Below are 25,144 nucleotides of genomic sequence, written 5' to 3'. Positions count from 1 at the left end.
TTATCCTTATTGTGTCTCTCCCACAAAGGCCGCACAATTGCTATAAGAAGCATGCGTGGATAGGACTCCTTACTCGATGGACTAGGGGATTCTTGACAATGTTCAAGTTAATACTTGTGACTACTTGATTACCTTGTGCGTCGCGATGAAGACAAGTCGCCGGGTATATTTCTGTGATCGAGTGTCGGATTTCCTGCAACATCTTCTCAGCAATGTTGCCGATGTGACTGTGCTAGTCATATGCTCAACGAGAGAAGCTTTTCTAGAACAACTCTACGATGATGTCTCGAGTCATACTCGAGACACAGCCACGAAACACGCGCTACTTACAAAATCTCTTGGGATGCTCTCCAGCTCAAGCGGGATCCAACTTGCTTTCTGCCCGACACTGGAGCATTTTCGGGCGTTTATCTCCATGTTATCCTCTCGCTCTCGCTTAGAGGAGACATCGACCAGTGACCGTCACAATAATAAGCGGCCTCTGATGGCCGTGCTGAATCCTATAGCACTGCATCTCCCAAGTTCCGAGTTTTCTGCCCAGGGATTATCACGGACGCTAGCAACAGCAGTGGAAGTGTGCAACAAAGAAGCCATGGACTTGGTTCTTTGTGAATGTGGAGGTGTCACCGAATCTGTTGACATCGAGTGCGGTGAGGCTTTGTGGTATGTAGAAGTACCGTTACTCAACGGCGCTACTCGAAGGGGGGAAGGAGAAGGTATCTGGAGTGGCCGAAGCGTGCCTGTGAGACGAATTGTACAGCGATGGTTCGAATTCGATGACAGCAATCGCACGATTGCAGAGCCTCTGGATATCTAGACAACCAAAAAATACAACGACCATGCAAACGAGCTGAAAAGGAAAAGCCCCAATAAGAAACGTATGGACCTCAATCCCAAAGTATAAGCCTCAACCCACCGGGTATCCTAGAACCAAGCCTTAACTCCTGTACCATAAACCCCAGACCTTGCGACTCAAAGACACTTCTCCATTTCCGTAATGTACAGCTTGATATGCGATTCCAGCTTCAAGTATTCCTCATGGGCACTTTGGATCTCGTTTTCAATATTTTCCTTGAGGTCGGCCATCTAGACGACCATTAGCATAAGAGAACCGCATGCTGCCAGGCACGGAGTCTTACCTTCTTCTCGGTTTGCTCAATCCTAATTCGTCGTCTCTCCATATCACGCTGCTTTTCTGCCCGCTCTTCACGAAGCTTCTTCTGGACATCGCGGAGCTCATCCATCCGGGCTTGAGCTATCTCTGCCTTTTCTTGGGCATTCTTTCGCAGAGCTTCAATCCTCTCGTTCCACCGGGCGAGCTGCCGCTGCAGCAGTTTCTCAGTCTGCTCCACTTCTCTGACGTTGTTCCCCCTCTCAGAAATCGCTTCTTTGTTCCTCGACGCCCGCGATTCTTCCTCTTCCTCCTTTTGTAGTTCAACTGATATATCTTCGAGTAGTTTGATGCAAGCCTGAACGTCATTTCCAACGACGGTAAATGTGTCAGAAGAGGTCTGCAGGGCTCTTGCTCTTTTCTCCATGGCATCGATTTGAGCCTTCTCTCGAAGCAGGTTCTCAGACAGCTCGGTCAAGGCAGACTGTAGTGAAACTGGACTCTGCATCGCATAGGGTCGCAACTTTTCGACTTCTTGTCTGGTGCGCACGCTTCTCTCTGTCTTCTCTTCCAATTGTGTCTGTCGTCGAGCTTTATCTGCCTTGACCCGCTCAAGGGTCTCGGCAACCCTTTCCTGATTTCGTCGCAATTCCAACAGTCGCGCCTTCAGCTCGTCATTTCTTCTGGCCTTTTCCTTAACCTGTGCTTCATTGGCTTTCAGACTCCGGCGCATCTCTTCAAGACGTTGCTCCATCTCTTGATTCTCCGTAAACAGTGTATCAATGCGTGCCTTTGTCTTCTCTGTTTTATTGAAATGCTCATCAATGACTTGGGTCTGCGACTCCCGGAATCTGACGAAGTTGATGAGGTAGGAGAATATCTTGACCAGTCGATCATGCGTAGGTTTGGTCAGATCTGTGAAAGTAAAGTCATTGACACCACACTATTTGAATTATAAGAATATGGGTTAGTATCTCAGTCATGCGACCATTACACTCTCATTCGACATACCTCCATCATCAGCCTACGCAGGCTGATGAAGAAACCCATGAGATTGCGCGTCTCTAATGGGACGATATCGGGATAATCGCCGCATATATCTTCCGCTGCGGCGCGCATTGCTGGCTCTACTGTCTCCTTGGTTGTATTCATGAGAAGCTCTGCGAACCATTCGAACACCATCTGGATCTGCTGAGGATTCGGCTTGATCAAGTCGGCAGCTGTGAAAGGAATCCCGATATCGTTGATGCAACCTGCAATTTCCTTATCAGGCTACTAGCACAGTTAGCATCCTGTATAGCCAACGTAAGACAGGTCTATCCTAACCAGGCGCATCAACGCATCGTTTTCATCCTCTTTCTTGCGGCCCCGATTGTGATGTTGCTGGGTGCCAACAAACTGTTGGCTCATTCGATGATTATAAGCCATTCTGTCATAAATGCCCTTAGAAATTCAGACACTTGGACAAGCGGACTGAAATGGACGAGACAGACGATGCTGCGAGTTGCTTGCTGTCGGGCCTTAGTGTTGTGATGACTGTTTACTGTAACGCCCTCACATGGCAACCAGAAGCGGACTAGGGCCGGTTGTGAGGGGCATATTATGCAAACACAGCAAACACCCACTCCGCGTTTCTTTTGATGACTCTTTCCAGCTCAGCGGACTGTAGATTTCGTCAAAGACGTGGCGCAAGTTGAAGACAGCTCTTTCTGTGCCGGATCAATATATATGGGCTGCTAGTAAAGGAAGCGCTATGGCGACCAGCACATCAACCATGTCAGATCCATCGAAACCGTTCGAGTAAGCATCTTGCACAAGAGTCGAGATATTCCAATTATTGACCTGGCCGGCAGCATTGTCGCGACATACAATGAATTATTACGCTCCGATCCAGACCTGACCATGCCGATCGCCGCTATTGAGGCTTTGGTTCTGCTGCTCACTCACTCACCCTCCTCCACGATATCAGAGACTCTTGATCTGCTGGAGAAATCCACCGCACACCTGAAGAAGTCGATCCCTAACCCTATCGGTCTTTCGGCCGGAACCGATCTATTTCAAAGATATCTGATTACGACTCTACAAAGGCCCGGACAGCTGGGACCGGCGGGAGACTTCAACGCGATCAGGGCGCATCTATTGTCCAACGGTCGGTTATTCATTCGGCGAGCAAAGGAAAGTCGAGACAAGATTGCTGCGTTTGGTAGAGGTTTTATTCGGGACGGATGCACGGTTCTTACAAACGGTGGATCGAGAGTCGTCGCTTCGTTGTTGCAGAAGGCGGCCGACGAGAAGGGCGGGCCCTCTGCTGTTCGTTTCCGAGTCATCTACGTCCTTTCGTCGGCCAATGGCGATGTTGAGAACACTCGTGCCGAACCAGAGGGTATGGAGACAGTACGCACGCTCAGGGCGAAGGGTGTACCCGTGGCCACAATTTCTGAGTCGGCGGTGGCATACTCTCTTGGCAAAGCCGACATGGTGATTGTAGGTGCCGAAGGTGTGGTCGAGAACGGGGGGATCGTCTCGCGGATGGGAACATATCAGATGGGTCTTCTTGCAAAGGCAATGGGCAAGCCATTCTACGTGGTTGCCGAGAGCCACAAGTTTGTACGATCTTACCCTCTTGGACAGTATGACCTTCCTATCGAGCAACACGTTATCAACTTCAAGACAGAGGAAGACATCGCAGAGGAAGCCAAGCAACGGCCGGCCGAATCGCAGAAGACAACAGGAGCTGACTCTCGGGATGCGAGTCCAGGCTCGAAAGGCGGGGGCCGTTCTGATGTGGTCGACTTCACACCGCCGCATCTGATTTCCGCCTTGATCACGGATAGCGGCGTGTTAACACCGAGTGCGGTCAGCGAAGAACTAATCAAGATATGGTTCTGATTTTGTTTCGTTCTATTACCCATCTGGAAATGATGATCGTTAGAGGCGCGAGGCGTTTATGCGGCTGGGACGAAAAGTATTTGCAGCGTACAATCTTCTCAATAGAACTCGACTGATCCGCTAGAAAGACCACATGGAATTATTCTGCGCTGTTATTGGCATGTGACTTGTACGTGTGGTCCGCGGTAATCTGGCCCCTATGTAAGGCATCAGAGAATGAAACCTATGTTGCTTTGCCAGCATGGGTCCATCGTGAATGTCGACCGGCGGCGCAAGTGGTAATCCCTAGTAATATATCAACCTGACACCATACCATAGGCCTTAGGGCCTTCTACGCCAATACAACGCAGCTGGCTATGCTTTGGAAGACCGGACTATGAAGAGCAATTACAACAAAAGCTACGAATTGGATATTTGCAAAGTTCTCTTAAGTTCTGAGACATGAGACCTCATATCAACCATACTCCCGGTTATGAACCCTCATACTCCATCGCAACAGACTCAGGGGTCTCCATTTGCCTTGCAGTCTTCAATAACGGGTAGCATCCGTACGGCACAACTGTTATCAGAGCCATCATATTCTTTCATAAGCTCATGTAATCATCAAGTCGTAAATACATATTCTCATCAACGAGTGTCGAGCGAGTTCCGAGTCACTGACAACACCCTCTCTCTACCACAAGGTTCTCAACGGAGTGCTGTAGATGTGATACTCCCGACGCACTTAGGATCTTTCTTCGATCTCACTTCGAACGACCGGCAGTGGCATTGTGCCAAGGGTATGTCGCCTCGCGTTTGCTCGGTTGGATGGCGAAGACCAGGAAAAAGGCTGCTTTGATAACCAATATTTGAACGAGCGGTGCAAGAATGGCCGTCATGTACTCTCATTTACTATACCTCGTGCGATTCGGCGCGAATCAACCCACAATGCGGTTGAGCTGTCTCGTCTGTACTTGAAGCGCTTGTAGCGAGGCAAAGGCATAGAGTAGGAGGTAGCCAAACGCTACGAATAGCCACAGGAAAGCCATGGATCAATGTAGCTTATGCAGGATCAGACTGGAAATCAATGATAAGGCTGGTAAAGCGAGGTCAGGAGAGATCAGCACGGGTGGGATGGGGATGTCTTTGCACTTATATGCGAGTCACGTACAACTTTTCCCGATTTGATCTCACTAGGAATCAAGACCCAAGGGAGCCAGCAAGTATTACAGGCTGCGGTTTGTTCTCTTCGGAACAAAAAGGAGATCCCTGCAGGATTTCGGGGTTGAGTAACCAAGTGGGGTTATCGGGTCTTTGAGATCTTGTGAGAGCAATGACTCCTGGGTAACTACTGTGGCTTACGTTCTAGGTAGAGGAGGGTATACATCTACTCGGGGCTACAGTACCAACTGTCCACGGTACTTACAGAGTCGACTTTGGTCAATAGGAAAAGATAAAGTCGACTAGGGTTATTCAGGCGCAAGGCAGATGATACAGTAGAGAAAGTAAGAGCTATTTGGGTCAAACGGACTTGATGCAATGATCTGCCGCATAGTGGCGCATATGTGTGGTAGGACATCTCAGCCCGAGCGAGTGTATCCTTACAGTCAAGCGTCCTTTGGTGTGTCCTAGCCAGTCTCGAAGTCAAAGTCATGCTTGATTTCATTGAGCGGTGTAGACTAAGTAGAGAGGTAGGCGTCCACAAGAGTGATGCGGTGGAGTAGAAGTAAGTTGATTGGAAGCAAACATCCATCATGGATACATAGATACTTGCCCTCGACCCGTGCACTGTGTGTTATTGACTGGCCTTTGAGAGAGGTCACGCTACTGATTGATTTTGCCTTCTCAACTCATATCAGATCGGGCTCACATAGATAGTCAATCGCATTGATTGGCGGGGCTTTGCCACCCAATCTGGCCTTTGTATAGTCAACTACCCTAAGTATTGCCGTGAGTAACCATTTTGGCAGGTTGTCGAAGCTTAAGGCTTTGCGCTGTTTAGGCGCAGAGGTCTGAAGGCCTCTGCCCAATCTCAACTGTCTACTCAATCCTGAGTGTCTCCTGACACCCAAGCCTCGATGGGTGTCACTTGATTGTCAGAGCCAGCGATGATTTATCCTTCTAGAAAGTAGAAACTAAACAGGTCTATTGCCCCGCTTAGTGGAGCGAGCACGTGCCCATCAAAGGCCCTCCTCGTGCTAGTGTCAAGAATTTACAGTCTCTCATTGGTTATTGTGTGGATCTTGTCCCCCTCACCCTCCACCCAGAGTCGCGCCTTGCGAGACTCCGATGTCCCGACTGGACATAAGGTAATGGGGTTGCTTCATGGCCAGGAAGCTATGAGGGAACGTTCAGAAGTCGAAGTCTTACTTGAAGACCCTATTCTCAACTGAATTTAGGTTACAGTTGGACCTCATGTACGAGTTAGCTGTCAGATGATAGAATCTCCTTGTCGACTCCCTAAGTCAGGGCTTCGGTGCGGTAAATACTGTAACGAGAGTCCGAATGAAATCAATTGACTTGAGTGTCCTACTGGTGCTTAGCTTTCTGAACATCATCCACGGACGCGTCATTTGCGGACGCTTGTCTTAACTGTCCGCATTATAAGGTATTGTCGAATGACACCTCTTTCGGTTATCTCAAGAGCACCAAAATAATCCCAACAGAGCTCACGCAGCTACAGACAAGCTCCGTCAGTCTGCAAGATCTCGAGCCAACGGTTTCAAAGATCCTGAAGTCCGACCGTTCGCTCGGTGTAGATCCTACGAGCACTTTATCACATACCCTTGACCGCAAGTCCACTAAGTGCAAGCCGAGCTTCCCTGACAAACCATGAGCGCCGAGTCATTGACAACCCCGTTCCGACTCCCACAACAAGTGGACTACTCAGGAACAGAACGAAAACGAGATTTCTCTTACAAGGTTAATCCAACCGGCAGTCAGAAATACGACGAGGAACCCTGGTCGATTCGAAAACTTATTAGTCGACACGTGAGCCGTCGGTATCGTGTTTTGGAACGTGAACCAAATCGACTTAGGAAGCGGGCCTCCAAGTAGCGCATGCATCGACACTACGAGATCATAGCTGTCTATCTAGTGTTCTCATCTTGGATGTATATCCCTGTCAATCGAAGCCCAAGTGGCTCTCGGTCATTGAAATCTTCTGAACGGCATTTGAAGTGCCACGTGTGGGGTTATTGCTGGATTCATAAATCTGTCGGAGATCCTTAGAGCACCCGTTATCAGTCAGTGTTGTCTCCTGCTGCCAGCGATGTATATGTATCTCTTGTTTTGCTGCTAGAGCCATGGCTGTAAGGTTCTCTTGCCTGGGGGCTCACTTACTTCGAATATTTAGGTACATGCGTCAAGTTGACCTTGTCGCTGAAGTTAGATCTTTATTCTGATACTTTGATTTATAGCTCAATCATGGACGGAATTCTAGATCATGTCGGAGGCCTACTGGTGTATGTATAGAGAGTCTGACAATGCATTCCTGCATTCTTTGTTGGTTCCCTGACTGTCCAGCATCTCTTTTCACGAGGTAGACGTCTCTTATGTTCCCCAGTGCGGGCGTGACTGGAAAGTGGCAGGACCGCGCGCGCGCTATTGGAGCACCTACCTTGGTAGCATCCTGCACCAAGACGTGGTCCCCTTCGGCTTTGATTCAACTTCCTCGTCGAATGCAGGTGGCCGGCGTTTTGGGCTGTAGGACTTTTCTTATTTACTGGTAGTCCACTTATAGAGCAGCATGTGTACCGTCATTGATAAGCACTATTTGAGAGACAGTTCTTGAGAGACATTAGGGTAGGAAGTTGGTCCCCCTACTTGAGTACCATAACTTTGATATTTCTCTGCATGACGGATGGGCTCAGCACGGAGTAAGGTACCGTAACGGCCCTCGCAGGTGGCAGCCATACTGGACCGCTGGGGTGTACCGTGTAGACCCACAAATGCGCAGAAAGAACTGAGAAGGAAAAGGATTCCCATCTAAGATCTGGTAATACCAATCATGAATTCTTGACTCGGCAGGGACCAATGATAGGTGGACTTCTGTTACCCTGCAGTCGGGAGTCGGCAGGACGATTAGAGAACGTGTGTTAATTATCAAGCTTTCTGAGACTTTCGTTTCCTTTGGACAGCTGGTTCTTCCGTCGACGAGGATCCTTCGATGGAATCATGGCTGGATATCGGACTGTAAGTCCTGAGGTAGGTAGAGCGTAACCGAGGGACAAGACTTCCATATTTTTGTGCAAGAGACAGTAATTGAAATTATTGTCGCTGGATCATCCCTCGTGACGTCCAAGGAGTGAACACATAGTTACATTCGGTACATCTCCACTCATTTCATTTGTTTAAGAACCCGGTGCTAGAAGATGTCTAGACCCGGCCGATTCACAGGCTCTAGGCAGCTTCTGAGACATTGCAACCGGTGAGTGAAGAGAGTTGAAGACTGTCTTCAAATTGATTGTGGTACCTTTTCGAGGCACTCTGCCAGAGATTTATTAATACTACATATTAATCCGATCTCTTAGAAACATTCGATCTTTATTTTGGCGGATTGTGTGTGACTTTGGAGTCTGGAGTTTCGAGGCTCTGGAGTACCTAGGTATTTTCTGTATGTGCTTGTAATGACGCCGAACCAGAGCTGCAGGGGCCCGCCTTAAGAAGTTCCATTGAGGTACTCCGTATTATTGAATTCGAATCTGTCAAAGTGGAGCTTCTCTCTCCAAGACGGGAGTACAGCATTCAGAGCATCCATATGAACGCCGGAGCAATCTGAAAACGGCAGCTGCATGAGCTCTCGTAAAGCGAGGTTGGGGTAAACGATAATTGTATAGTCATGCCTTCTGCAGATTCTCTGCAGCCTGTACTGACCATGGCAATGTACCTTACTTTTCAACAAGCCGAGTTATTATATTGATTTATGATTACTTACTCCGTTAATACCTCTGAATTATCATTGAGAGTTTGAGACTGCTTAAGCCCAATTTCTGCTCCATATTCCGTAGACTGGACTATCTTAAGCCACAAAGTCAACTGTCAATTTCGTGGCTGAAAATTCCCCACTGGCCTGATTCGACCCCTATTGTGATTCGCTGCCATTGTAATATCTGAACAATGTTTACTCCAGCTAAACAACCTTGAGACGTCAACAATCCAATTGCCTCCTTGCAGGTGATCTATGGAGAACGAAGTATCGCAAATAACTTCCGGCCATTATTGGACTAGATTGTTATGATTTAAGACTGACCTGGATGGTTGCTTCCATCCAATAACCTGGAATCTGAAGACCGTTAATTAGACTATACAATCACCTCTGCGATTATGCTCATATCTTTCTATTTCACACCATTTGCTATAGTCCATAACTGAATATAGAAAATCGATATGTCAGGAGTCTGTTCACCACAGGCCATCTTGTGCAAGCATCATTCATTCCCTTCACTCTTCAGACCGCAGCAATATTATTGTCGATCGTCATTGGGCCCATGTACGTGAATCATGCCCTTGTCGGGGTACCTATCTTACTCTGTGCTAGTGCTCTGTTTACTCCTTGCGATGACATAGATGATATAACGCAATAATACCTCTCTAGGTTTAGCTAGAGAGAGTAGTTGACGATGACATCACTCTTCATCAGAAGCCGGGTTCCCAACATGACTACACGAGTCAATCCACACCAAGGCCGAGATCAACGATTTAGATGCTATTTCGTATTTTCCGAAGGTGATATTGCTGTTTTGGTGTTCATCTGAGACAAAGCTTGATGGGGCGTCTCTTGCCTTGAGTGCTGACTGAAGGAGGATATTATTCCTTGACTTCAGTAATATTGACAACAGAATTTCCCGAAGTTACAAGTGTCTTACACCTTATCCTGGATCTGTACGGCAAGTACTAAGGTACTTAGGTATCTGTACAGAGTAGGCAACACTCATCATGTACTCTTGGAGACTGTTTCTAAGAATAGCCTAGTAATGAAATGTGGAGTCGGTACTCCGTACAACGCATACAGATTACAGAGTAATAAAACTTCCTGCTCATGAGGTTACCTTATCAGACTAAGGTGAATTAATACAGTAATACCAGATACTCTGCAGATCTTGCGTAGATAGATTTTTATCCTGCACCTTAGGAATAGGACTGATTAATGTGATGTTGATAGATTCACTCACACTACTACAGAATAATAATCGGAGGAATGATTCCTGAGTCACCTCATTGTGATGGTGTGCTAAAGAGTACTCCGTACCTACCTAAGGCAGGTACCTTACCTACCATTACTCTCTTAGTCCAAGCCCAAGGTCACAATCAGAATGGGGTCTCTTGGGCGTCGATGCCAATGTCCATGTGGCCGTTCTGGCGGTGGATTTCCCCACATTGGAGAAAATTTTCATGATCATCTCTCTCTTTTTTTTCCACCATAATAATTGACTCATTGAACAGGACGTCTTTGAAGTTCCTCACAAATCCAGAAAAAGAAATAGGTTGAACGAAGTAAGAAAGGGACCTGAGCGGATAGATGCATCAATTTCAGTAGGCATAATCTCAGTCATAACGAGATAGAACGAAAATCAATATGGATCAGTCACCACCCGATGCTGACAGAATTAATGATACCCACTGATAATAACAAGAATGTAATAATGATACCTAACTACGATAGCCTCCGGTTCAAGTGGTCCTCTGCCGTTGGCGTAACCGCTAACCAGCCAAGTCGATCCTCCGGGTCGACGAACAAAAAGGGCGGTTTGTTTGTCTCGGCCCCCCAGCTACTATTAGATAGGTATTCTGTAGGTGTACCTAGACTCCTACCCTAGCAGTGTTGATAGATAGTGGTTTACACAGCCTGGACTCCCCAGGAAGACAGTCCGTGGATCCCCTTTTCTTTTCTTCTCTTCTTCTATCAAACCATCACCCATAACAGCTATTATTGATAGACATTTCTTTCCCTTTTTTTCGTCCTGTTGTTTACCTGATCGACTCTCTATACTCTGCCCTTGATTTGAAATTCTTACTTACTGCAACTCCATGTGGCGTCGCCTCCATTCGGCGGATCACCGAGCTTTACCATTCAATTTGCCTCCTGACAGAAGTGACGACAGCGCTGATATATCTCTCCAAGTTTTCCGTACATCATCGTGAGGAAGGTTTCTCTTCTGCGGATCGACTCGAAATCCCTCTGCTTCCTTTGAGACAGCGCTTGACTCCTTACGCCGGACTATCCTTTTTTCCTCTCGTCTTCTTTCTTCCGACTTTCTTGGATGTCTCAATCTTTTACCTCGTGACAAACGGCCACTCTTGGAAAGCTAAATACCAGTCAAACATCGATGCCGACTTATTTATCTGCCAGTTGATACCGTTTGTCTATACACGTCTCTAGGATATCTCCTTCGCTCGTYGATCGCGTGTCTCACCTGCCCCATGATTCCAAATGAGTTCACTTATTCGCGACATTCCTGTATCTCACAAAGAATCCGCCAACCTTTGAATCGCCAACAACGAAGGAACAAGGGACTTAGCTGAACTGGCACCATGGCGATATGGCCTTTTGGTCGCAAAAACAAGCGGCATACTATCCAGCTAGGTGCCCCGGATGCCGCAAATTTGAAAGTGTCGTACGAAAATGGCCCAAGCTTCGTGGGCTCCTCGGTGGGCAGAGAGCCGTCCCGTAAACAGTCCAAGCGTCAAAAAAACCGCCATTCACAGCCTATCGAAGATACCTCGAGTTCCTTCCGAGATGAATCCGTTCAAGCAGCAGTCCAGCCGTTACACCCATCATCTTTACACCGCGAGCAAGCCTACCCTGTCAAAATGCTGCCAAAGTCACACTCCCAAGTAGACCGTGCTCCAGAGTCGTATATCTCTCATCCTGGTGCAGACCACAACCAGCAATCTTCGATCTCTCGGAACGGCTCGCTCTTGAAATCGAAGCAGAACGATAAGGGCCCGGCAGTTTTGAAGAAAAGACTGAGCAAGCGGAAGGCATACGAAATTGCACGAGAGCAAGAGATTCGGCTAATGGCCTCAACCCCCATTGACATACCTTGGCGGCCCGGTACACTGCCAGGAGAGAGAATCTCTGTCGAGACACGACGAGCTCCTAGAGCTCATAGCCGGCGGTCCGACCGCTATCTCTCGGACATTAGTTTACCTGTGCGCGATTCCGCTGCCTCGTCTGTGTCTGATTTCTCTGAATCGTATACCTTCAAGGTCAACGGTTTGGCTGCCTGGACCCCTCGTCCTATCATTCGATATGTGGAAGCGCCGCGCAGCTCGGCTGCCAAAAGTCAGAAATCAGCCGAGGTAGCAAGCCGCAAGGAGAACGTCCTTAATTTGTCCCTTTCGGAAGAGGAATTGTACTCGAAGCAGCGCGTGGACGCATTGGCTGATAGTCTCGATGCAAGTGCATTGCGGGAACTGCTTGAGAGGGATCGTCGCCGAAAGGAGAAGCAAAGGATTGAAGAACAGGAAAGGCTACGTCGCAGATTGCAACGTCGCGCAGAACGCCAGCGGAGGGAAGAGGAGCAGGAAGAGGAGTCTCAACGCCAACAAGCTGACGACCAAGAATCGTCCGATATCAACCGAGGCCGGGCCCCTGTCGAGAAGAATGCTGAATCTACTCCTGCAGGCAGTGGGACTATGTCCAAGAACGATGAGACAAAAACTTTTCTATCTGGTGACACCGCTGGCTCCTGGTTGCGGGACGCTTCCAGGGAGCGAAGTCGTCATGCATCTTTTGAAAGTGTCCATGTCGTTGGCAACCTCGATGATAGCTCTGTTACAAAGTTCAAGTTAGCTGAGCGTCCGAGTTTTACCCCGTCGCACGACATGGGAATGTCACACACCACCCTATCGCCGTCTCCATCCAGGCGTGGGTTGAGCAGTCCCACTTCCTCCCAGGTATATGGCGTAGCTCGAGAATCCACATCGGATGTGTCAAGAACGGTTGAATCTGAGAGACGTCTATCCGACCATAGCAGCACACGGGGTGGTGCATTGGCTTCGTTGTTTCGACGCGGCAGCTCTCGTCTCAAGCGGAGATATCGCGAACGTTTCCATGACCAGTCTTCGGAATTCTCCAATACGTCTCATGAATCTTTTTTCAAAGTGTCCACTCAGTCATCCGGACCCCCACCGTACGCTCCTCCAAAACCTTACCTTCGACCTGGCATCATCAAACGCTCTCAGTCCAAATTCACTGAACACTTTGGCGATGAGCCTCTTTCCCCCCCGGATTCGCGCATTCAGTCCCCTGAAATCCCGGAGGAGCCCTCCGATCGATTTGGGAAAGAAAATGACAGGCTTGATCTGCATGTGGAATCTCACTATCCAATTCCTGGCTCAGAATCCGACCTCCAAGATGCGAGCAAGACCCCCCATCGCTCGTGGGGTGGCGAAAGTTTAGAGGAGGTCGCGGACAATGTGCCATTATCACAATCACTAGCGTCAATTGATTCAGAAGGATCCTGGATGTCAGGGCAATTTCTGCGCCGCATTTCTCAGAGGAAGAGCAATCTGATCCAGCGCAGTGCCAGTTTGTCACATAACCACACCGAAGAAGGGCACGAGAGCTCGGTCAAGGGCGACGCAATGCCTCAAAAAGAGCACTTTGTTCGATTCGAGGGGGACTACGATGACACTGTAGGACCAAGCAACAGTGTCCTTGGCGAGGATGTGAAGGATTTGAACGTCCACTCGTCATCACAAGATGAAACCTGGCATTCAGAGATTGCGAAGAGGCCCGTTGTCGTGAATCCAACAATTCGGCCTAAGTCAAACGAAGGCCTTCTGCTGAGGTCGATCCAGTCACTGTCCCCCATATCTGCCGACGAGGAAGTGAGTCCTATCGAAGAGCATCCATCCGAACATGAGTACATGCACGATGAGAATTATGGACGCGCATATTGAGTCATGCCCAGGCTCGGGCCTTGAGAGCTTCTCAATGTGTACAACGAAGCAGCGTCAACCGACGAGCCCGCAGAAAGGTCAAGCAATTACCCGGTATACCCTATTTTCTGATCTATTATATTGAGTGTTTAATACGTTTGTCCATGAGTACATACTCTTGCCGCTCCTTACCTTTCCTTTGTCTTTCTTTTGATAGATATTTCCCCGTGGCCATGGCAGCGTTTACAGGCTTAGTGGAGGTTTGAGTTAGATACTTTGTTTGTTGATACCCCCAAGGAGTGCGAGTTAGTTGGATGCGCCTCGATTGCAAATGAACAATGTCCGTGTGATTTTGGGATTTGTGACTCTAGATAGACCCGAAGATACAGAGTTCAATTTATACCCAGAATATTCCTCATCACATCTACCGTTGTACCGCTTGATGGCAAATTGTGCTGCCATCCCCTAATTGTACAAGACAGAGACCAGGGTATCTTATGTCTACTAGATAGATATATCTCTCAGTAGTAGGCAGTAGTTAGTTTGTTAATTGCCGAGAGAGATTCTTGATGCCTGAGGCTACCACAAGATCCAGACCGTTTCCAATTCGTAAGCAGCGGAATCGCGTCATCTAGGGGCGCCGCTTTAAGCTTCGTTAAGGTACGACCCTGGAAGCCCAGGACCCGTCTTCTCGCCTCCTCAGCCTAACATCCAACGGTACCTTGAAGTTGCATCGCATCAACAGCCGCTAATAGATTATTGTTGACTATTGCAAAGGCGCAGTATCTTCAATTGACCTCGTACTCTGACAAATCTATCCCCAAATACGCCTTAACTTGAGGGATCTGGGTCGTTCACAAGTAGGTGATTCTGAGCTACCACCACCACCTCGTTCCTTCCATAGCTCCCGAGACATTTCCGCCGCATTAGTGATCGCGGCTGTGGATTATTCATCCTGAGTCTCCGGGAGGCGCTCACGTCATTGGGAGGCTGCTCGTCATCCCACTACAAAATCCCTATTTGTGCCCCTCCTCGAGCCCCTCATCTCGGAGCCAACCATACTCTGACCACCCATAGTGTTTAAATCATCCACCGCGACCTCTCTTCGTCTTCCTACCTCTCTCTCCTCCGTCAGGGCCATATCTACACCACTCAGATCGGCAAGCAAAGTCGCCGTCTCGTCGACATTTTTCCAGTCGTCCTTCACCCGTATCCCCGCCAGCAACCGCTTCTCCTCGATCAGCCAACGAGCTTTTTCTTCCACTCCAATCTCCCGATTCTCACCTACATCCACAATGGGCAACGTCGAGAAGATTACTGAGTACGTTCTCTCGCACTTCTGATACGCCCATTTTGAATAATTCTGCTTGATGCCAGACTACTGACACCAATCCCAGCCCCAAGGTCTTCAAGGAGAAGGTCCAGGAGTCCTCGGGCCCTGTCATTGTCGACTGCTCCGCAACCTGGTGCGGCCCTTGCAAGGTTATCTCTCCCATCTTCGAGGGCTTTAGCACCCAGGACGAATTCAAGAACGCCAAGTTTTACGAGATCGACGTTGACGACCTCTCCGAAGTTGCTGCTGAGCTCGGTATCCGTGCTATGCCCACTTTCATTTTCTTCAAGGACGGCCAGAAGGTTAACGAAGTTGTTGGTGCCAACCCTCCGGCCCTTGAGGCTGCTATCAGACAGCACGTCGCTTAAACGCCTTTTTCTTGACGAGGTTTTGGGTGTAAATACATTAATCATGAAGGAAATTTGATAGAACCTTTCCGTTCCGTGTTTTATCTGTTCGTCGTTTTGGTGTTCACTTATCTGAAGAATTCAGGATGCCATCATCGCAACCAAGCCTACTACATTCTGGGACTGTAGCAATTTCTGGGGCCTCGCGTTCTGAAGACGACAAAAGTCGAACAGGATGGTTATGTAACTCCACAAGATATCAATGACGGCCCTGTTTCCCCTGCTGCTCCTGAACATTCCGAGCTGATAACATTGCCTGGTTAATTTGGCTTCGCAGAGACGCATCTACCTGGAATAAATTCGGACCCTTTCCGATGTGGCTCTGCTCATTCAATGATAACCAACTGCATCATGACGTCGCAACGGAATAGATGAGCAGTAGGTCTATGCCTCCATAGGAAAAAAATTATAATTTTATGGAAGTATGACCAGACACAATTAAGCACTAGAAGCTATAGGCAATGTACTTATCTCAGAAACATCGTCAATTTTCACAAGGAACAGAGGTGATCTGTTTGTGCAATGGCACAATTGGTTAAATAGCTGAGGTCATACTTCTGAGGTTCAAAGCAGGACCTCACTGATAACAAAGGTGATATATTGTATCAGTGCTTAATAGTGGTGAGCTTGCACACTGCTATTCCACATTATGAGACGGAGCCACTTTAAGTGCTACAGTGTTCCATCTGAGCTTGATATGAAGATCAATGATCGAGCAAAGGTAGGCCTGGTGGTCATGATATTGGGAGTAGCTTTAGTGCGAATCTAGACATGATAATATACCCTTCCCAAGATAATGAAACAAAATTAAGATCCATATGACCACCAAATTGCTGGAACCTCGAGGGCGTTGTTGCAGCTGAGCCTCTGGAGGGGATAAGGCACTGAAAACCGCGATCAAGTGGCAAGGAACCAAGCTTTCTGTCACTGCTGTGCCTGGCCACACTATATTGATGGGGATATGCGCTCTGCCTTGGCGTATATAGTCCAAAGAAAGTTATAGTCAATGGGCGGGGAGTACCCTGTTCAAGGCCTGAGTGATCATTTTATCCTATAGAATCTGCCTCGTGGAGATTTCCACAACTGACGGTGTTGTGAGGTGCATTTCTGACATGCATCCAAAACAACCTGGTTGCTCTGCAAAGCCCTTGGGTTCTAGAGCTTAAGTGTATCCCTGATTCTCAAGAAGTACAGAGTTGATGCTCTGATATCAGTAGCACGGTCAAGGCCCGGTCGCCGGACGTCGTAGGTAGACAATATGCGGGCTCCTACGGACTTAGACTGACATATTGCTAAGCTTTATCTTTCGATATGGTATACTTCGCTCAGTCGGCGTATATATAACAGACGATAATGAGATAATGGGCAGGAAACATTAATCCAAGGTTGCACGACGAGCGATCATGTGGAACCCTAAGGCTGGAGATAGTGTCGAAGAAAAATTACAACAGTGGAACAAGAATCAATATGAATGAGCAGGGAGCGGTTCAGTTGCCGGGAGACCCCACGCTTGAGCTGGGTTGGTGCATACTGTGAATCAGGTCAAATATGCCATGCGGACAGCCACGTTCAAAATGGATGATACTCTCAGCTAAGCCCGATGAAGGTGAAATCTGAACGTGAGTCTGTGGGCACATTGTAGAGATTGGATCGAGCATCTCGATTTTTGAGATCGGGTGGAGATGATACGTACATGGTCCACTGGAAAGTGGGAACCCTAGCCTAGTACGAAGAGGAAAAGAAAACAAAAGCAAAAGACAAGACGAGGACTGGACTTTGAATATAGTTTGATGATTGCATTCGACCTCGTGTCGTTATCAGTGGTGGCTTTTCTCGGTACTTCAAGGACTAAATGACCAGGCAGATGACTGGAAAATTATTGAGACAAGCAGATCGAACATCCTAGGATGTGCCTCGGCCTCAGGTTTGAAGGAGCCCAATCTCTATTGATAATGGATTGATATGAGCTAGGCCTCTTATGGGCTAGCGAAGATTGGCATCTCCTGCTCGTGCATTTCCACTTCCCCCAGCCTAGGCTTTGAATACAGTCAACAGATGACACTGGACACTTCTTCATTCAAATAAGTGACTAACACTCAAGCTGTGTTATGGGATCAGCTTTGGACTCGCCTACACCTTTCAAACTGACTTTCATTCATTCATAGCTGCACATAATGGTGCCACTCTACTAGGAACATTGCACATAACGGTGCCACTCTACCAGGATCTTTCGCTGGTGGCCCAACTCCGAAGTTCCTTGGCTTCGCACCGGCCATTCGGCCTCTAGACTAAAAAGACGAAGCCTCGTTTGTGTCATGACTCCTGTCTCCGCAAAAGTTCCAAACACGAGACGGCCTTGCTACAAGTGTCTGATAATTGAAGCAAGCTAGCAACCCGCTAAATTTGCTCGTACAGATTTGACTTAGCATATCGCGCTTCGAGTCATTCGGTCTCCACTACGTCGGCCATTATTTGACAAGTTCCTGAGAAGGTCCTATTGGCGTCCTCGAGCCATGGACCCATGGGATAGAAGTTTTCCATGCGTGGAACAAAAGGGCAATCAACCGATCTGGCTCATGATAAGATTCGGATGAAGTCAACAAACAAGGAAAGGTGGTATCCGGTCAGGCATACTTCATTTTGAACAAATGTCTCAAATTGCGCGCAGAGTTCGCATGTGCATACAGTCACAAAATTAAGACAATGAAACCTGGTCATGGCGCAGCTGAAATTTGATTGTTGCGGGTCTGCAAAGGAGTCTCGAAGTCCGCAATTTTGGCCAAAAGCTCCGACCCGAGGCAGTCTTCTGAGACCTTGGTCTTCTAGGTCCTGACATTCTGCTGGCGAATTGATTGTTTAATATGAACCTGGCCAATGGAATGAACCCAGGTACCGATATCCTGGTCGTTGGCCAGGCCTGGAGTCAGCACTAACTCGCTAAGTGCCGAAGTCTGTTCCCCATCGTTCCCTCGTGAGCCAACTACGGTCCGATCTGTTGATCCAGTTCTAACAACATTCCTGGTCCTCGAGAATCACCAGCTGACTAGCTACGATTTACTTTGGTTCGGTGTTAGCGACATCTACGGAGTACCAAATAATGCCTGTCCTTAGTATTCCCATTGGCCTCTCGTGCCTTGATCCGGCCATATGGACCGGTGCTTACTTGGAGGTTGACCACTTCCAATGAACTTGTAACAAATAAATTGGGCTGCGTCTTTTCATAAGAGCACCCCTTGTCATGAAGTGCCCCATATGGATACTTGGCCGTCTCAATTTTCTGAAGCTGCAGGAATCGCGGTTTGGAACCGGCACGTTTGAATCATGTTGATCTCGCATGTCATATAGTTGACTCCCAGCACTCTAAGTCCCCCGCATAGACGATCTGTTCGTCACTGTCAACTTTATTCATTCTTTGCCTCCTCCCTCAGTCGTTCCTTGCTCTTCCTTCTAGCCGTTCGTTGAGCAGATTTACGGGCTGAGATGCGCTGACAACTCCACATCAATCCATTGAGATCGCCTTCATTCTAAGTCAATCCTTAATCTTGAACGATATTAGAAATGTCGGCTTCAGACGATCACCGGAACGGGCTGCCCGTTGCCGTATCTTATCTGGCAGGCTACATCTTTCTCTCCTACGTTGTCAGCACGATGGGGTGTGCGACTACCCTCGAACTTCTTCACCGACGGACGTCGAAGGCCGGCTTATATAACTGGTATGACTACTGTTCGAAGTACCATTTCATCTAAATGGCTAACATTATAGGTATCTTCTGTTCACATCCTCGGTAACCATGGGCGGCATCGGCATCTGGTGCATGCACTTCATTGGCAATAGAGCAATCGTGCTTGGTGATGGAGCAGCCCCAATCCAGATTGTGTATAGCGTGACTTTCACAGGAGTTTCATTCATCCTTCCCGTAGTCGTCCTGCTTGCAGCTTTCTACGCGATAGGAACCAGTGAAAAGGCTGGCTATATTCGTATCGTTATGGGAGGTGCCCTAACGGGCAGCGCGGTGTGTGGAATGCACTACATTGGCCAGCTTGGCATCGCCAATTACCAATGCAGCTACAAGGTCGCGCATGTTGTCGGAGCCGCAATCATTGCCATCTTTGCTAGTACTGTGGCCTTGGGAATCTTCTTTCGGTGGAGGGCTACATGGACTAACAGTTGGTGGAGACGGGGAATCTGTGGCTGTCTACTTGCCATCGCTGTCTCTGGTATGCACTGGACTGCTGCAGTTGGTACATCTTACAAACAACATGATCAATCCGTCAGGCAAGGCGGCCAACTCTCACGAAGCCAAACTGTCATCATATGTGCGGTCCTGGTACGTTGTCTCCACCCATCAACGGCGACAGGCAAACTAATGAGGTAATGCGATAAGGCATGTGTTTCCTGCTCAGTTCTATCAGCATGTGCCATCGCGGCCGGCGGAGACCGCAGACGATCGAGAACAAAGGCCCGCCAAGTGGTCTTGAGTTGTGTCTTCTTCGACCCAGCCGGTAGAGTCATGGTGACTCCGCATGCAGGTCTTCCGAGTAGGAAAATCGTGGATCGGTATCGCGGAAAGGTATGTTGTCAGCGGATAAGGACCCCAACATATGACTTTACTGAACCGACAGACCATACTAATCGCCTTGCTACTTGGTAGACTTTCAACGACGACGACCTTACAAGAACACATTCGGCCTTCCTTTGGGCATTCCGTGCAAGTCGAAACTGGAAACTCGTGATGGATGTCGTTCCCTTTATGAGAAGTCGACTCGAGTCCGAGAAAGCTGCGACACAGCAGTACACCCCGCAAGATGGAGCGACCGACGAGGACACGGAGATGCAAGGTGATTTTGACGGGTCCTTCAAACAACACTTCTGTGTAACCGCTCAGGACCTGGCCGAGGAACTGCGACAGCCTCTTTCCGACATGGGTGTGCTGTATGATGACATCCTGACCACTACAACACCAGTATCGCGCTTTTCTCGAGCAATGGGATACTCTCGACTCAGTGCCAATAAGGGTCAGATGATGTTCACTGTCCGGCAATTGAGTAGGCACGAAGCTGCTCGCCTAGCAGCATCAGGGCTTCGATTTACGGCAATTGAGAACGTTATCCCTGTGCTATCTCGCCGTATCCATATACCGTCCATGACTTTGGCCGCTCATCTCAGGGATATGCGAGACTATGCCACCTCCGGTCGGAATTTCGAGCCAGGAGTTCATTTGGTCTCCTTTGTCATGCGCCCCACTGTTCATGACAACTTCGAAGTACTCACTGCCAAAGGCATCAGCAATCCGTTACCGTCTTCCTCCCTACCAATCAAACGTCTCCAAATTGCTCATCTGGAATTATTGTCACACATGGAAGGGTGGACCGTGTCAACGTGCCTGAACTGGCTGAAGTCGGAGACGGCGCGTGCCTACAGGGACGCTGACACCTTTCGCCAACAGTTGATCCAAGCGATGGGGAACCTTTCGTCCGTCATGCCACCTGATATCAACTCAGCATCTAGATTCTCGGCACGGCCCCTTATTGCTCCGTGTCGCCCTTCAAGGCATTCTGACGGAAACAATTGTATCATTCTTCCATTCTGTGTTGTCAGCACGCTGGACACCCAAGTCTCCAACCCGGACTTCACATTCATGCCTCTGCGTCTCTTCAGAGTGCAGCAGCAAGTGAATGACGGTTTCACAGGATGCGATGGATTCGCAAAAGAGCTGAGTCAAGAGCTCTATTATTCCAACGCCCGCTCCAGTTCAACCACCGACCCCGAAATCGCACCCTCTGTTCGTGCTCTTCGTCGCTTCTGGCCGAAGCGCAAACAGCCCAGCGATAAGATGAGCGCAACTTCCCAGGAGACTCTTGCGGAGCATTCACCGTTCGGAGAAATCACCGTTCGCAAGGAAGTGAAAGTGGACATCGCGAAACTCGCAGAATTGTCAACCCAGCCCACACTGGGTCGGCATGCCTCACAGACTACCGTAGTGGCTGGCGACTCGGCCTCGGGCACATATGTGGACGATCTCTACAATCTGTGCTATTCCCCTAACATTCGGCTAAGACCAGATACATTCCAGCAAAGCTCGACAGTTAGCTGAGATACAGGGTCGAGTCAGCCGCAATCAACCTTGAACTCCACTTTTCAGATGATCAAATAAGCTCAGGAATCCTGGGTCAAGTTGAGAATAAGCCTGCCCTTGATCTGATGCGCAAACGGGCACCTATGCCGTGACTAGCGGATTGTCACGCCGCCACCCAACGCGAAATCGCATGGTTGACGCTCCTTGCGAGGTACGGACTCGTCCACTACTAGTGCATGAGCCATGAATCTCGAGCATGGCTCAGATGACGAACATTTCCGAGGTTATACCTTAGCAGTCATGAGGGGTCATTTTATTCTTATGCACATATTATATATCGAGTAATGAGCAGATACATAGATATCTCTTGTGGAACCTCGTCAGAATGGTGGATGACGAGGCCTTCACTTCTCCTTTGTTCTGTACATAGTGATACCTTGGAAGGCAACCGGTACAAGCGTGCATGTATATTATTGGGATTATGTTTAGTTCTTAATGAAATCAAATCCTCATGTGATCATATGTGAGAAGAACCCTGAATGCTTATGTGGAGCTTTGATATGCCAAAAAGGCATGTTATCAATCTTGTTACACACGTCGAAAATCTCTACAAGCTTTCCGTTTCTCAATTGTGCGTATGGCAAAGCTGCTGCTGAGCCCAGATCACCTGTCGAGCGTGTACCATTTAACACAAGCCGAATCGACGGCGATTTCCTAAAAAGAGAAGCAAATAGAACAGAGAGCCATCTGAAGGAGGAGTGCACCAGGCACCCTCAAATGCTTGATTCTAATATGTTGATGAACCGGCAAGATTCGCTCAAGCCAAGCCAAGCCAGGCCAGTGTATTATGTCAACACCCGATGCAGAGAAAAGGAAAAGAAATGGAGAAACGCCTTGCCATGGGGGTATCGTGTACTGATGCAGTAAAACCCGTAGCGAAAACGAAAGCCACCAGAGTCGACAACGATGATAACCAGATCATTTAAAAATGTCACTCAAATAACGAGAATAACCGCCCAGCGCTAAGTAGCAAGCGTAAACCTTATGCTCAAAGCAACCTGAAATGATCCAACCTGCTCCCAATGCAAATGAGTAAAAGGCGAGAGAAAGCCAGTAATGTGGAATGTCGTAACTTCGTGTATGGGTTGGGGCGACGTGCCCTCCCAGTAACCGTGATCTTGGAGAATCGCGGGTTTCATATTGTAGTAGATGCCATGCACCGCCCGGTACGGGGCCGTGGCACTTGTTCATTTGTGGATGAGTGCAGAAGAAGGATATCCTATCCTGTACGGCAAGTGCCACTTATTGCCGACTGTTATGTCGAACAGCCGAAAGAGGTAATTGTCCACCTTATTCAAATCGATGAAGTACTCAATTTTAGTGGAAAGAGACAGCTCAGACGGCACTTCACGACTGCATGAGCTGCCTTGTTTCTTAAGTGCTGATGCGATTGCGGAGTCTCCGCCTTCGAGGGGTAGGGCGCGGATCCTCATCCACGGCCTCATCAGCGGAGCGCTTCATGCTAGCAGCTGAAGGAGACAAGGCTCGCGAGGAGGACCGACTGCGTAATTTCATGGTCAACTTGTTCTCCGGTGCCCCAACTCGGACTTTCTTGCGGCGAACCGCCGGGCGAGGATCTTCATCTTCGCTTTCATCAGCGGAGCGCTTCGATGCAAGGGTAGGGCGAGAGTCCTCATCCGCAGCCTCATCAGCGGAGCGCTTTGTGCTCGCAAGAGAAGGAGACAAGGCCCGCGAGGAAGACCGACTGCGTAACTTCATGGTCAATTTGTTCTCCGGTGCCCCGACTGGGACATTCTTGCGGCGAACGGCCGGGCGAGGATCTTCATCCTCACTTTCATCAGCGGAGCGCTTTACTCCGGCGTAGGAAGGTGGCGAGATGTTCGAAGTTCGATTAGCTGATTTCAAATCTTTTGGGATACGTGGCAGTCCAGTATGAGGGCCATCCACATGCCGCACTGAAGAGTAGTGGTTAAAGTCCTGCAGAGCGGGAAGATTAGTCGAATATTCGCAAATGGATCGACAATCGACGACCAATACAACTAGATGACTTACGTGAAAAGCGACATGGAGAATTGCCCTCTCCTCACTGCGCGGAGCATAGACATCTCGAAAGGTCTGAATGCCTTTCGTGCTGTAGACGCGAACGTCGACTTTGAATGACTGGCAAAATGCTTGAATGTCTTCGGAGCCACCCCATGTGCCATTCTTTCGACAACCCTCCAATTTCGACTCGAAGCTGCGTTCGATGTCCTCAGACGAGGGAGGTGCCGGGCTTGCGGACGAAGACGAGGACGAAGAATATCTGGACGAAGAATATCTGGACGAAGAAGAATATCTGGATGCAGCTGCTCGTCTGGGAGCTCTCCGCTCTCCACCGGCGGCGACTATGAAGTTTATAAAGTAATCTCTGTGAGCAGCAATATGATCTGCAAGCTGAAGACGAATCTGGTCGGCATGGTCGGGGCTCCCGTACATTTGATCGGACAGGGCGTAGTACAGACAGTTACCTGGGAACGGAAACTGTTAGTATGGAACGATAGTAGAACGCCAGCATATTTCAGAACGATCACAAGTTAAGAGAAATCAAAGGTCTGGGGACTCAATGTAGGGAGAAATTACCATCACCCTTGGTAGGGAAAGCATAGAGCCCTAGCTCATTGAGACACGGAATTTCGAGACTTTGTGTTACTGCTTCTTTGCTTCGAATCTTTGCTGCCGACCGCCTCGGTGCTAATTCCTCGCAATCGGACTCCGCTGATATTGATTCTTCTGTGGACCTTTCCCCCGGATCCTGTTCCTTTGGGGCTGGTTTGTTTGATTCCACCGGTTTTGGAGACGGGTATTTGGAGGGAAACTTGGATTGTTTACGCTGCAAGTTGCTTGTAGTCTGTCTGACCAATGACTGACCCTGAGAAGGGCTTGGCAGATGGTGTAGAGGAGACATTGGTGCAATTACTTGCGCCATAGTTGATTTGATGCTGTAGATCAACGTACGGGAGCGGTAGGGAGAGAAGGATAATGGTGGCAGGAGAAGAATTGAGAAGAAGGGGAGGAGGAGAGAAAGGAGAGGGGAGGAAAGGAGAGGGAAAGATGAAATGTCTATATCATCTAGAATACGGACGCAAGTGAATAGACAACAACGACCCATTTGTGGGTTGGGAAAACAAAGGAAAATAGTGAAGCAATAGTTAACAGGGCGAAGATAGCCCTGGTATACAACACACGCGCGGCGAGACTTTTTGGCCGGACTTGCGGAGGAAAACGTAACAAAAGTGGCAGAAGTGGAACAAAATCCGTGGCCGAGGTCGAGGCGGTGAGCCTCAGGACGCCTGATTATTGGTGGCTGACACGTAAAATCTCCTCAATGACGAAATGTGTTGTATTCGCGAATACAATGAAATTTTAATGCTTTGATTGTTTGATTCACTGATCCCAGCTA

The 25,144-nt window shown here is 48.6% G+C and overlaps 7 protein-coding genes across 7 annotated transcripts; 5 read left to right on the top strand and 2 right to left on the bottom strand.

Moving 5' to 3' along the window:
* Positions 1-145: 145 nt before the first annotated feature.
* Positions 146-817, top strand: Asppvi_004945 (uncharacterized protein; the record flags this gene model as incomplete). Its single annotated transcript, XM_043300884.1, has 1 exon — positions 146-817. One exon carries the CDS (start codon positions 146-148, stop codon positions 815-817), a length of 672 nt encoding a protein of 223 aa, XP_043156819.1.
* A 155-nt stretch (positions 818-972) lies between these two features.
* nuf2 (kinetochore-associated Ndc80 complex subunit NUF2) lies at positions 973-2,539 on the bottom strand (the record flags this gene model as incomplete). Its single annotated transcript, XM_043300883.1, has 4 exons — positions 973-1,086; positions 1,140-2,054; positions 2,123-2,383; positions 2,438-2,539. The coding sequence occupies 4 exons, from the start codon at positions 2,537-2,539 to the stop codon at positions 973-975; spliced, it is 1,392 nt and encodes a 463-aa protein (XP_043156818.1).
* Positions 2,540-2,885: 346 nt separating this feature from the next.
* On the top strand, positions 2,886-4,000 carry Asppvi_004943 (translation initiation factor eIF2B subunit alpha; the record flags this gene model as incomplete). Its single annotated transcript, XM_043300882.1, has 2 exons — positions 2,886-2,911; positions 2,965-4,000. The coding sequence occupies 2 exons, from the start codon at positions 2,886-2,888 to the stop codon at positions 3,998-4,000; spliced, it is 1,062 nt and encodes a 353-aa protein (XP_043156817.1).
* Positions 4,001-11,512: 7,512 nt separating this feature from the next.
* Asppvi_004942 (uncharacterized protein) lies at positions 11,513-13,888 on the top strand (the record flags this gene model as incomplete). The annotated part of the gene is made up of 1 exon (XM_043300881.1): positions 11,513-13,888. The coding sequence occupies one exon, from the start codon at positions 11,513-11,515 to the stop codon at positions 13,886-13,888; it is 2,376 nt and encodes a 791-aa protein (XP_043156816.1).
* Positions 13,889-15,162: 1,274 nt separating this feature from the next.
* Positions 15,163-15,568, top strand: Asppvi_004941 (thioredoxin family protein; the record flags this gene model as incomplete). Its single annotated transcript, XM_043300880.1, has 2 exons — positions 15,163-15,188; positions 15,265-15,568. 2 exons carry the CDS (start codon positions 15,163-15,165, stop codon positions 15,566-15,568), a joined length of 330 nt encoding a protein of 109 aa, XP_043156815.1.
* Positions 15,569-19,165: 3,597 nt separating this feature from the next.
* Positions 19,166-21,702, top strand: Asppvi_004940 (MHYT domain-containing protein; the record flags this gene model as incomplete). Its single annotated transcript, XM_043300879.1, has 4 exons — positions 19,166-19,320; positions 19,371-19,935; positions 19,993-20,178; positions 20,260-21,702. 4 exons carry the CDS (start codon positions 19,166-19,168, stop codon positions 21,700-21,702), a joined length of 2,349 nt encoding a protein of 782 aa, XP_043156814.1.
* A 1,416-nt stretch (positions 21,703-23,118) lies between these two features.
* Asppvi_004939 (OTU domain-containing protein) lies at positions 23,119-24,670 on the bottom strand (the record flags this gene model as incomplete). Its single annotated transcript, XM_043300878.1, has 3 exons — positions 23,119-23,682; positions 23,758-24,212; positions 24,325-24,670. The coding sequence occupies 3 exons, from the start codon at positions 24,668-24,670 to the stop codon at positions 23,119-23,121; spliced, it is 1,365 nt and encodes a 454-aa protein (XP_043156813.1).
* Positions 24,671-25,144: the final 474 nt, after the last annotated feature.

The sequence above is a fragment of the Aspergillus pseudoviridinutans genome (genome assembly GCF_018340605.1).
Source record: "Aspergillus pseudoviridinutans IFM 55266 DNA, scaffold_3, whole genome shotgun sequence".
NCBI classification, from domain to species: Eukaryota; Fungi; Ascomycota; class Eurotiomycetes; order Eurotiales; family Aspergillaceae; genus Aspergillus; species Aspergillus pseudoviridinutans.
This window is presented reverse-complemented; position numbering and strand designations above follow the sequence as displayed.